Source organism: Eutrigla gurnardus (assembly GCF_963514095.1).
Source record: "Eutrigla gurnardus genome assembly, chromosome: 9".
Taxonomy (NCBI): domain Eukaryota; kingdom Metazoa; phylum Chordata; class Actinopteri; order Perciformes; family Triglidae; genus Eutrigla; species Eutrigla gurnardus.
In genome coordinates this window covers 5,217,528-5,230,288 of record NC_139923.1, presented here as the reverse complement: position 1 = coordinate 5,230,288, position 12,761 = coordinate 5,217,528, and the positions used below count along the sequence as shown (strand labels likewise).

Genomic DNA, 12,761 nt, shown 5'->3' with positions numbered 1-12,761 from the left:
GACTCTCAGCCAGGATCCTGCATCCACTTCCATTACGTTCCTCGTCTTACACAGGCCTGGATCGGATTCCTGCGCTCACAGAAACAATGGTGAGATGACAGTAACAGAGCCCTGTTGGAGGATCTCACATGTAACCTGCTTTCTGCCTTTTCAGTTTTCACTCATGGTGTTTTCATGCTTTCATCCCAGGCCAAGTTCCTGTCGCAGGATCAGATTAATGGTAAGACTCAATACATTTCACAGGATCAACTGCTTTCAGTTAGAGGAATAAAAACCAGCTTTTTTACACTTTTATACTTACAGGGCAGTAGTAGTTTTTTTTGCAGCTGTTATGAGATTATTTCTCTGTCCCAGCCTGACAGCGTTGCTGGTGTTTAATCGGACTGCAGAGTTTTCCGTGTGCCTGCCTCCGTACAAAGCAGCACACGTGATCCGTTGGCCGACTTCCTCAACCTGCTAATGTGATCAAATACAAAGGTTCTGTAGCCCAACACAGATTTTAGCCTAATGAGGAGACCTTCATTCTCTTGATTGTCACTGCCTGAAAGGACAGAGGATTTATTGTAGCTTTGTTTCTGTGAAGTTGTAGAGTTCAGCAGCTAAATGTATTTGTGGTCCCTGGAAGATAGATTGGCAGCGACTGCATCAGTTTGGTCGTATTTACAGCTCTGAACATGGTCATATACGTCTCTCTATTGTTGTTTTGTCTCTTTGTAGTCATTCTACGTCTCTTTGTAGTCATTTTATGTCTCTTTGTAGTCATTTTGTGTCTCTCTGTAGTTGTTTTTTCTCTTTGTAGTCATTTTATGTTTCTTTGTAGTCATTTTGTTTCTTTATATGATTTTGTGTCTGTAGTTGTTTTGTGTCCCTTCTAGTCATTTTGTGTCTCTTTGTATTCATGTTGTTTCTCTTTGTAGTCATTCTACGCCTCTTTGTAGTCATTTTATGTTGAAGTCGTTTTAAGTCGGTTTGTGGCTGCTTGGTGTCCCTTTCTATATTTTTTTTAATGTCTTTTTGTAGTTGTTTTGTGTCCCTTTGTGATTGTTTGGTCTTTTTGTCTATATTTGCTACACATACACATAGACAAAGACACATTTTTTTAAACCCTTTCACACTTTAAACACAAAACCCAGTTTTCAGACTACATCCCAAAACCTCAAAACACTCACACCAAAAACATTTTTATACATGCTCAGAATCAAACACTGTTTTCACATCATCCACACTGTACTGCTCCTCCTCTTGTGCTTGTGGTCCACCACCTCTCACACCCACTCCTCCACCACCTCTCACACCCACTCCTCCTCCTCCTCCTCCTCCTCCTCCTCCTCCTCCTCCTCTTCTGCCTCTCAGATTGTCTCCATCCATCTTTGATACCAACCTATAAATCACTTGTGCACTCTGACCTCTAGATAGATTGGTGACCTGTCCAGGTGAACCCTGCCTCCGCCCAATGTCAGTTGGGATCGGCTGTGACCTCTAAACTGTGACTCCTCTGCTGTAGTTGTGTTTCTCTTCTGCCCCCTGTGGTCACCTGCTGTCATCTGCAGTGTTCTCCCTCGTTAGTGGACCAATTAATGAAACTGTTATGTTGTGTTGCAGACTTCAAGGAGTGTTTCTCTCTGTATGACCGCCAGCAGAAGGGGAAGATCGAGGCCCGGGAGCTAATCACAGTGATGCGATGCCTCGGGTCAAACCCCACCCCTGCCGAGGTCCAGCGACACCTGCTCAGTCACACTATAGGTACACCTCTGGTCGTCTCACCTGCCTGACACTATGTAGTCCTATTTCTTCTTCATCCACAGCAATAGAAAACAACTGCATTGAACAAAAGTGAGATTTTGACTTTGAAAAGTCAAAAAGTCCCGCCCCCTTCGTTCAGACCTCTGTTCAAAGCCGTTCCCCCAGAACGCCAAACGAGTGCTCGACATCGGCAGAGTGCAATCAAGTAAGTATTGACAGACAGGCAGGCCGTCCAATTATTTTCTCCGGCCCTGATTGGACAGATTGGTTTTTACAGTCCTGCCATGGCCATGGTTATTTTTTATTATTATATTTTTTTTATGTCAGAACATTTGATTTATTCATTGCTATCAGTATGTTACGAGGATTTCAAGTAATATAAGAGAAAGTGTTTCTGAATAGAATCATCTACTCAACCTTTAAAGGAGACAGCATCAGTTATTTCACCGCCTCGTAATTATGACAGGAGTAAATCAGTAACGCTGTGTTGTTACTACTCCAAATGTACACACCAACAAGGTTTCATCAATCATGGCTGAAATAACCACTATTGCTATTTTTAACATGATGTGGAAGACCACAATACACCGGGAAACCAACCGTTGTCCTGTCTGAGCTCATTACATCATCCAGAGGTGAATTTAACAACACTGTATTTCCTTTCTCTAGCAACATAAGCTATTTTGCTGTGATTTTATTGCAATCAACAGATAAAAAGGATGGTGATTTGTTAAAAGTGTGACGTCATGCTTTGTCAGGTCTATCTGCAAGATTACAAGCAAACATTGCAGCTTCTCCACCAACCCTTAAAATAACTTAATCTAGACATAAATACAGCAGTTCGTTGTTGTTTCTATCACAGACAGTCTCTGGTTTCTGGTCTGGTCTCTGGACTAATGTGAGCTACTATCAGACCTCTGGGGGACCACAGACACAGGAGACAACATTTCTTTCCTTCATTTCTAATTCCGAAATGTCAGTGACGACAGGAGGAGAATCTCAACGCTGAGCGGCTTTGGCAAACACAGTGTGACACGCCTTTCTGGAAAATTGAGGGATTTTCATCTGTTGGTCCATTCATGTCTTTGTGTTTAGGCTTCACATTTTGTGTCAATTTAAAGGATGGATGTTTCTTGCTTAAAGGCACACTGGGAGTCGTAGTTCTCCTACATGTTTTACGTCTGCAGACTTCTTAGAGTTGAACCTTTTGACGAAGTAGTGGATATTTTCTTGTTCGTTGCGATGAATCAAACAGGAGACTTTCACATCCATCAAAGTGCTCCAACCATCTCTCTCTCTTTCTCTCTGGCCTTTTACATGGAGAGAATTGAGGCTGAAATCTTTGGTCATCAATCAAAAAGCCGTCCTCGATCTCCCTGAGACGTGTCCATCGATGTCTGATTGAGAGAGTCATACTTACAGACCTGCTAACTCCATATTCTGTCCCCAGGTCATCGTCACAGCTACACTCCCCAACACCAGAGGTCACTGACCTCTTTCAGTTGCTCCATCCATCTCACATTAATTCTTGTTTTTCGACTATTTTAAATCAAGTTTAAAATCCAACCTTTTTTCACTTTTAATTCTATCAGAGGCAGCCCAATAACAACTATGGTTTTTGAATTACTGTTGGTTTTATTGAATTTCTTATTTTGGGATGAGACCCAGGAGACTGCTTTTCAAGTTCTGTGTGAAACAAAAAGTCAATGTGACGTTTTTAGAGTTACATCCAACAAATACACTTATTTTAAAGCAATTCTTACTTTTCTGGCATTTCACACAGCACTTAGAAAAAAATTGAACATGAACAATCCCGCCTCCCTCCAAAGCCCCACCCTCTTAAGGTGCCTGTCCTCAGGCAGCGGTGTTTCCCCGCGTCCCATTCATTGTCGATGTGAAAAGCCGTGCAATGCATTCTGGTAGCGTCGCGGCGAATGTCGAGAGACGGCGCGCGAGTTGGTCGCTCCTCATTTGCATAAAGTTGAAGTCGAATCTACTTTATGCTAATCAGAGGCGCCGGGCTCGACTCGCCGCCTCGCGAACGCTCTCGCGAACGCTCTCGCGAAAATCTTCTAGACTGAATGTTGTCGATCTAAAATAAAGACAGATTCAGCAACTGCATAGCTTATTTCTCGCTTAAAATGTTTTCGGAAACACCTTTCGGTGAACTATTTTCGTAGAATAAGAGAAAGTTTCCAAACGAGCCGCCATGTTGGTCTGCGTGAACTCCGGAGCAGACAGGACAGCTGTGAAAGCGATCGTCCAATCAGGTGCAGCCATGAACTGTACGCGTGATTGTATGAAGGAGAGCGCCTGTCAATCATCCTCTCGTGGCAGTCCACCAAGCGTGCAATACTGGGAAGCGGCGCGTCCACTCGTGTTTAAAATCGCCCCTGTGGACACGTACCTTTACCCCTGTCTGACCTCTGACGCTCCCTCCTCAGACGACGCATGCGGTGAATGTGATAACGCTAGTGAAACGGGTCAATGGAGTCAGATTCAGAGGCACCGGTAAGTGAAAACTTAAAAAACATTAATGAAATAATATTCAATTCTATATGTGGAATAAAATAAAATGCCCTCCTAACGTTTAGTTACCATTGTAGTCTGACGAACTACTATTAACGTTATTCTCGTAATTATCGTATTTCATCACCTGTTTGTTTAACCAGGTAAGCGCCGCTTTAATTAGCGAGTTTGGTGGAATACCCCTCAGGCTGTGACAAGTCAGTTTGTTTACACTACTACTACTACATTAGCGTTGATGCTAACACTGAAGCTAATGTCATTGGCAGTGTAAACAAACCAGGCTGGGACAAGTCAGTTTGTTTACACTACTACTACAACGTTAGCGTTGATGCTAACGCTGAAGCTAACGTCATTGGTAGTGTAAACAAACCAGGCTGTGACAAGTCAGTTTGTTTACACTACTACTACTACTGTTAGTGCTGGTGCTGACGCTGAAGCTACGTCACTGGTAGTGTAAACAAACTGACTTCACACAGCCAGGTTTTGTTTACACTATCAGTGAAGTTAGCACCGATGCTAATGCTAGCGCTAAAGCTAATCTTCCTTGCACAAATAACAGTATTACAGAACTATAGTCACTGATATGTACATGTAATGTTGCGCTCTAGGATTAAGCAAAAAAACTAAAAGTACCTGTCCAGCAGAAACTCTGCGTCCATCCCATCTGTTTTGAGCTCCGGATGAAGCTGCGTTAGCCTCCGCCATCGCTGAAAAGCAGAGCCGATGTTGACTTGCGTCTTGCCTCTTGACGCATCAAGTGTTTTCTTTAGTGCAGCTTTTTGTGAAATAGTCTTCTTTTTGCTAATAGTTAGCTCTGTGGGAGCAGCTGGGGTGGAAGTGGCGGCTGGCCTTGGTCGGTCATTGTCAGTTCTTCGCCCTCCTTACTATCTGTCACAGACCGCTCTGCCGCTCTGCTAGAGAGGCGCGCAACTCGCAATCCGTGACCGCGAAGCTGCGACGGATGACGGCAGGAAGCTCGGCCAATCAGTTTATTCAGTCCGAATAAAATGATTGGTCAGACTTTTACCAGAAATATATGAGAACTAAATATTGATGAGTTTCAACACCTGATGGATTTATTTTACATTTTGGTGTGCCATACACTTATTAGGAGCATTTTAAGATAACAAAAGGAAAGTGTAAAAATGCCAGAAAGGTAAGAATTGCTTTAAGGCAAACCATAATGTTTAACCAAGCAGTTAACCACGTCAACCAAGTCTTTCAGACGGTCATGTAATTTCCCTCGAGAACTTAGAATGCCGTTTACAGCCCATTAAAGAAAACTGGCGCGATTGCGAGTTGACAAATACAGTTATGAGCTTATTTTTTTATTAAATGCTCAATGACAAAAATGATAAATGCTAATGTTAACATGTGATGTCAGCCACAAGAGTCTGACACAGAATGAGACAAATATTCTGTCACAGTTCAACATGTTTTACTAACTTTAGCTGCAACTAACTACTGTTTTTTTGTTTTTTTTTATTTTAATTTTACAAAGTGGCTCTTTTTAAATCTAACTTTAAAACATACTTTCATCACACTAGCTTCAATGATTTTGTGTCATTGTAGTTTTTATTTAAATTTACTTTGCACTTTAAGTGTTTATTTATTTATTTTTAAGTGCTGTCTCAATAAATATCCATCCATCCATCCATTGTCTACCACTTATCCTGTATTCAGGGTCGCGGGGGGGCTGGAGCTTATCCCAGCTGTCATTGGGCGAAGGCAGGGTTCACCCTAGACAGGTCGCCAGTCTATCACAGGGCCAACATGTAGAGACAGACACTCACTTTCACACCTACAGCCAATTTAGAGTCATCAATCAACCTATCTCCATCCTGCATGTCTTTGGTCTGTGGGAGGAAGCCGGAGGACCCAGAGAGAACCTACGCTTACACGGGGAGAACATGCAAACTCCACACAGAAGGAGCCCAGGCCGACCTCGGAATCGAACCCGGGACCCTCTCGCTGTGAGGTGACAGTGCTACCCACTACACCACCGTGCAGCCCCTCAATAAATATGTTATTTAGTCTATGACGTCAGAAAAATATCACTGTAAAAATGTTGTTACTGTAAAGCACTAATAGCTGGCAGAACGCTTTTCCAGCAAAATGATACTATGACTCCAGATTCTACATAAAGTCCCAGTGAAACAGATGTTCTCCACTGGGAGTATTCCCCAGTGAAAGTGAATATTTGAGCGGTGTACTGTTATGAGTGGGATCCAAATCAAATCCTTCACATTTGATTGGACCGCTAAAAGTTTTGGAATGTAATGATTTATGCAACAGAGGACTGTGGCTCCACACACCTCCCTTATTGATAACAGTTAAATATCAATTGGTGGATGGATATCATGATATTATTGTTCAAATGAGTTTTTTATTTATTTTTTATTTCCTTTAGATATACTGTTAAAAAGGTGCATGATATGACTGGGGATTTGATTTTAAAAGGGTTAAAAAGAGAATTCATCTTGATTTTTAAATCAAATAGACCAGAGATCAAAATTATGTATTCAAGATGCTTCTTTGTTTGATCTACAATTAAAACCTAGACATTTAATACACATGAATCCAAAACCAGAACCCTGTCAACTTGAATGATTCATCTAATATTACTATTATTTGCTTTTAATTAATCATTTTAGCACTAACATATGTTAACACCCAGTCATGGTGAAAGTGCTGCATGAAAGCACGCCTCATCACCTCACATGATGTTAAATATTAAACGATTCTCGTGGGTCACTGCAGCGGTTTATAACAAGACAAGAATTACAAATGACACATTGAAGCAAATGATGATTTAACATGTGAACGGAGAGCTGCTGAGATCACAGCTCCTCTCTTAGCTTCTTTCAGCTCTTCTCCATCCTCATCCTCATCATGGCGTCTCAGCATACGCTGTCTTCATCTGTCCTCGCTGTGGTTTCACAGCAGGAGCTTTAAAGACAACCAAATGCTGCTTTTCTGGTGCATACTTGTATTTCAGGTTGCTGCTAGAACATGTTTCCATGCTTTCATTTATTTTCCCATCAGCAGCAGCTCTTCTCAGCTTATCTGTGAAACGCTCTGTTTGACCTCCTGCCCCTCCCTCCGAAAAGTTCAACCTAATTGGCAGATATTATGGAAATATGTTACCTGGTATATGAATGTGTATATATATATATATATATATATATATATATATATATATAATTCCCAGAGTTAGATATTAAAATCTCTCTGCGGCTCTACACTCTGTTCCTGTCATGCTCTACCTGCTGCCCCGCTGGCTCTCACTTTTTAGGAAGCAGACAATTTAATTAGAAAAACACAATTACAAAGAAAAAAATACAAATCACCCCGAACTTCTCCTGCTGGAGGCTATTGCATACAACCTAGATTAGGGATGAAGCTGGCTGAAGTAAGCAGGCATGATCCGGTTGCATGAAAGTGACTCCGTTTGGAAAGCGATGTGTTCATGACAGTTATCCCATTGCTCATTACATGTAGCATCCAGTGAAGTAGCCTGCTGTCATTATTTACACTGCAACCATTATTTTACATTCATTCAGCCTATATTCATACATTTGATTAAATTCTGCATGTGATCCTCATTGCCACGGATATATAATTGTGTATAAGCTGTTGATATTGTCTTTATAACTGGCTAAAGGTTGGTAGTTATAATGTGCTGTGTAACCCAGGACTCTTACAGTATAATACATTATGTCAACCACTTATAATACTTTATAAACCTTGTTATTAGATGTCGTGCATGATTATAAACATTTATACTGCCTTTTATAATGCCTTATAAATGCCTTATAAATGCATAATAATGTGTTATAAATGTGCTTATGGTGCATTATATGCATGACTTTCATGGAAAGTGTTACCGCATATTTTTTAAAAGACACCATGCGTAGGTAGGGAAGTAGGGAACAGATATATATATATATATATATATATATATATATATATATATATATATATATATATATATATATATATATATATATACTGTATATATGTATATAGTTTTCCATTGGCATGGTTTTAATATGTCTGCCTGTAGACATAGAGGCCACTGATGTTTGATTTTCTCTTGTCTTTTTTTAATCTGTGTTTAAGTAAGTCTGAAGGGAAATTCTGTGTAATTAACAGCACAGTTTCCAATGATCTAGTTTATTTAACATGTTTAAACTGTCACAGGCTTATCTAACTTCACCCTCTTTACATTCGCTTTTACTGCTTTGCTGTTTGAACAACTTATTTCATATCATCTTCTCCCTCTTAACTTTTCCTCATTTCTGCTGCCAAGATCAATGAAAATCAATAAAGTTCCATCCTATCTGGCGATGTTACAGATGACCGGTCCAGTAACAGCAGATGTCTTCCTGCAGATTGGGGCGGAGAGCTGGACTTCTCCACCTTCCTGAGCGTCATGCACCGGCAGCTCCAGCAGGAAGCGCCGGAGGAGGAGATCCTGGAGGCCATGAGGATGGCTGACAAGGAGAAGAAGGGCTTCATCCTGGCCTCGGAGCTGAGAGCCAAACTCACAGGGCTGGGAGAGAAGCTGACTGACCAAGAGGGTGACACATTGTTATCTCTCCTTTCTGCTTTCCTTTTCTCTAACTTCATTGTAATCCTCCTGTGTGGAGATCCACAAAATGTTATGGTGTGTTCACACAAAACACAAAGCAAATGTTCATCTTGCTCAGGCGAGTTTGATCATGGGATAATTTGTTTATTTGCTTCAGGAAGCTGGGCTTACCTCCATAAAGGCACCAACAGTCATGGCTGAAATAACCACTATTGCTGCTTTTTACATGTTGTGAAGTCCCAGATACACCAGGAAACCAAATGGCTTCAAGTTCATAACATCATCCAGATGTGCTTGGTGGATTTCACTGTATCTAGCAAGACACGCATCAGCTTGTTTACTACAGCTGGATGAAGCCAAAATAAATACTGTGATTTAATTGTAATAAATGGATAAAAAGGATGCTGAAATAACTTCATAATGATTTGTACAAAGTCCAACTTCATGCTCTGTTAGATCTGTCTGCAAAAGGACAAATTTAAAAATGCTTGTTTTCTGAATGGAGTCTGGGTTGATGGGTGCTAGGCTATGCTAACATTGTAGCTGCTCCATTAACACTTCAAATAAGGTCATAGACGCAGCAGAGACCTTGTTGTTTGTACAATAGACACACTCTGGTTTCTCCACATAGTCTGGTCTGGATCAACCGTCATTAGGACATACGATATATAAACTATATAATAGTATTTATGGCATTAACACTTTCTAGTCATCAATCCACACTGTGGCCAGCTAACAGCTATTGTTAATTGACGCATTCAAACTCAATTCAGTAACAAACAGCATTTGGCAAAAAATATAACATTATCATGATGTGTTCAAATGTAATGCATAAAATTAAGATTTTGGAGAGAAACTTGAATAAAGGGAGAAGTTTCTATGTTTATATAAAAGAGATATTGAATAAATGTGAATAGATGAGAGACCTATGTGGAAGTGACACTAAAACATGTCATTGACCAGCAGAGTGATGAAGGTTTAGTGTGAACAGAAAAAAAAGACCAAAAGTAGAATTGAGTCCGCTTTCAAACTTACACTCTGTGAACTCACACCATGAACACAAAAGTAATACTTTTTCTATTGGTCCACTTTTTATTCCAGAGTTATGTCTCAGACAGAGTTTGGTTACATGAAGAGGACTAATATGTGAAAGCACTCAATTAAACAATCACACAGAAATCAATGCAGAAAATCTCCATATAACTTTGTAACAATAAAGCCCTTTATTGCACCATGTTGCATTACTTCAAGGCCTTGTGTAGCCACACAGGTGTTCACACTTGTTCTGGCTGATTCAACCTCGGCTCAGGTGGAAGTGTAGAGCAATGGTGCGATGAGGTCACCATAAATCATTGATAAGAGTGTAACTTTTTCCATCCAGACAGGTGGCCTTTCAACAGAGGCCTTTAAACGATGGGCCCTAGTTTCGTAGACCAGGCGCAGTCAGCTTTCAGCGCACCTGCGCCGCGCCGACAGGGTGTGTCCGCCTGGACTTTGCAAGTTTCGTGCACCGCGCAGGCTCGCGCAGGCACACCTCCCGTCTCGCCCACCGGCGCACGTGGGAAAGAGGGAGGAGAAGAAGGCGTGGTGCGTGTCCACAGGCAGCGGTGTTTCCCCGCATCCCATTCATTGTCTATGTGAAAAGCTGTGCAATGCATTCTGGTAGCGTCGCGGCGAATGTCGAGAGACGGCCCGCGAGTTGGCCGCTCCTCATTTGCCTAAAGTTGAAGTCGAATCTACTTTATGCTAATCAGAGGCGCCGGGCTCGACTCGCCGCCTCGGGAACGCTCGCGAACGCTCGCAAAAAAGTGTTGTTTAAAGGAGAGCGCCTGTCAATCATCCTCTAGTGGCAGCCCGCCAAGCCTGCAATACTGGGAAGCGGCGCGTCCACACGCGTTTAAAATCGCCCCTGTGGACACGCACCGACGAGGCGTGGACTGGGATTAACACAGCCGATTCAGATCTTCACCAATCAAATGAGCTCCTCTCCTCACCTTTAATGCGTTAGGGGAGGTTCAGTGCAAGTTCCGTCACTTGACAACCCGATGACAGAAGCAGCCCCGCCGCTCCCACCACGCGCATCACGCGCTGTGCGCGCGTATCATAATAATAACAATGCCGATATTATAAAAAACAGGAGTGAGAGAGGGAGATGTTTTGGTCCGAGAGGCTGAGTTTCCGTTACGCGTGCCATCCGCCTTTGATCTGACGTCAGATGTGACGGGACAATCTATATAGATATAAATTCACGTGTTGATTCAATTAGTTGCATTAAATAGTGTTTGTTGTGATTGTTTATTGCATTTAAATGTGCCTGGAACTGTGGAAACCTGCCTGTGAGGTCTCGGTGACGTGTGCGCACTGCGCGCCGTCAGCCAAACTTCCACTCCGCCAGCTGTGATTCGCATTGAATGAATGGACTTTATTTACGCCTTGCGCCGAAAGTAGACCATGTCAGAGCTGGCGAGCTTTCAGCGCAGTCTCGGCGAGGCTTTTTGCCACGAAACTTCCGCTACGCCAAGCTGAATCTGTGACGCCTCCCCCTGCTGCGCCGCCACACCCATCTTGGCGCAGGCAATCCACCAAACTGCCAAACTGACGGTGCGCAAGGCTGCGCGGGTCGAAACTTGCATTGCGCCGGCTCCGCCACCCTGCGCCGCCCTGCGCTGCGCCACGAAACTAGGGCCCAATGTGTTGCAGTTAGATTTACTTGGAAAATGTACATTTTTCCATTAAAGCAGATCAAACATTTATTTCTTATAACACGAGCAGCAATAAAAAAAAATCATGTCACATAATTAATGCTCAAGTCAAATATGATGGTCGTTGATTTAAGAGTGAGATTATACTGATCCCTGAAATGATTGACAGGCGTGTCTCTGTGTTGTCAGTGGACGGGCTGCTGAAGGAGGCGGGAGTTGGAGCGGATGGGCGGGTCCACTGTGAGCAGTTTGCTAAAGCGGTGACTCGCTGCTCTGCAAAGCGCTGACATCACAAACGACATCATCAACAAGCTGCTTCTCAACACATTAGTCTTCATGAAGGAGAAGGAGTCGCAGTATGTTAAGTTCAGTTAATAAAGTGTTGTTGTTTAAAACCTATTGTTTGAATAAACAAATGAAGCATAAATCTAATATCTGTGTGTCTTTATATATTCCTTATGTCTGTTTTTACCTGTTAGCTTTAGCCTCAATCTTAAACAATGATGCCATGGATGTTGATTATCTAATCTTATTGTGATTTTAAACATTTTGGATTTATTGCGTTTTATTACCATTTTTTTTCTGCAAATTATGCAGTTTGTCAAAATCATTTTAATAGATAAAGTTTTCACTCAGTTAATCTTACTGACCAACACATCTTTGTTTTGGCCTTTACCTGTGACCGTAACAGAACAAACTCCACCATCTGGTGGACTGAAAAAGCAATTGTTATCAAAAGGCTTACATTTTATTTCCAATATTATTGCAGTTATAATACTTTATAATAAATGATCGATACTTGGCATCCGTTATTGATACAATATTGACACGCAAAATATCGCAATGCCATGCTCTATAGCTTTTTCCCACAGCTAATATTTAAAGTGTAAGTTTGGCGGAAATTGAAAATAAAGCAATTTTCTGAATGAAAATACATCAACTAAGCCGTGGAGGAAGTAATTTTCGCTCATCACGCAGTTCAGAGCTAGCACGGGTCGGAGCTAGAGTCCAAAATCGCAAACAGTGGGTTAGCATGGGGCATACAGCCACACGCTTTCAAAATCGCATTTTTAAACCACTAACATTGCTCAAAACAGCGCCAAACCTCGTCAGCAGCTTGCTCTGGGTGTCTACACATAAAACGAAGCACCAACAACTCAGTTCATGAACCCGAAGTTTATAACAGAAGACAG

The 12,761-nt window shown here is 41.9% G+C and overlaps 1 protein-coding gene across 1 annotated transcript; it reads left to right on the top strand.

The window, feature by feature from the left end:
• The first annotated feature begins 7 nt into the window (after window positions 1-7).
• Window positions 8-12,087, top strand: calml4b (calmodulin-like 4b). Its single transcript, XM_084018431.1, has 5 exons — window positions 8-89; window positions 190-220; window positions 1,603-1,743; window positions 8,667-8,855; window positions 11,758-12,087. The coding sequence occupies exons 1-5, from the start codon at window positions 87-89 to the stop codon at window positions 11,853-11,855; spliced, it is 462 nt and encodes a 153-aa protein (XP_083874557.1). The 5' UTR covers window positions 8-86; the 3' UTR covers window positions 11,856-12,087.
• The last annotated feature ends 674 nt before the right edge of the window (window positions 12,088-12,761 follow it).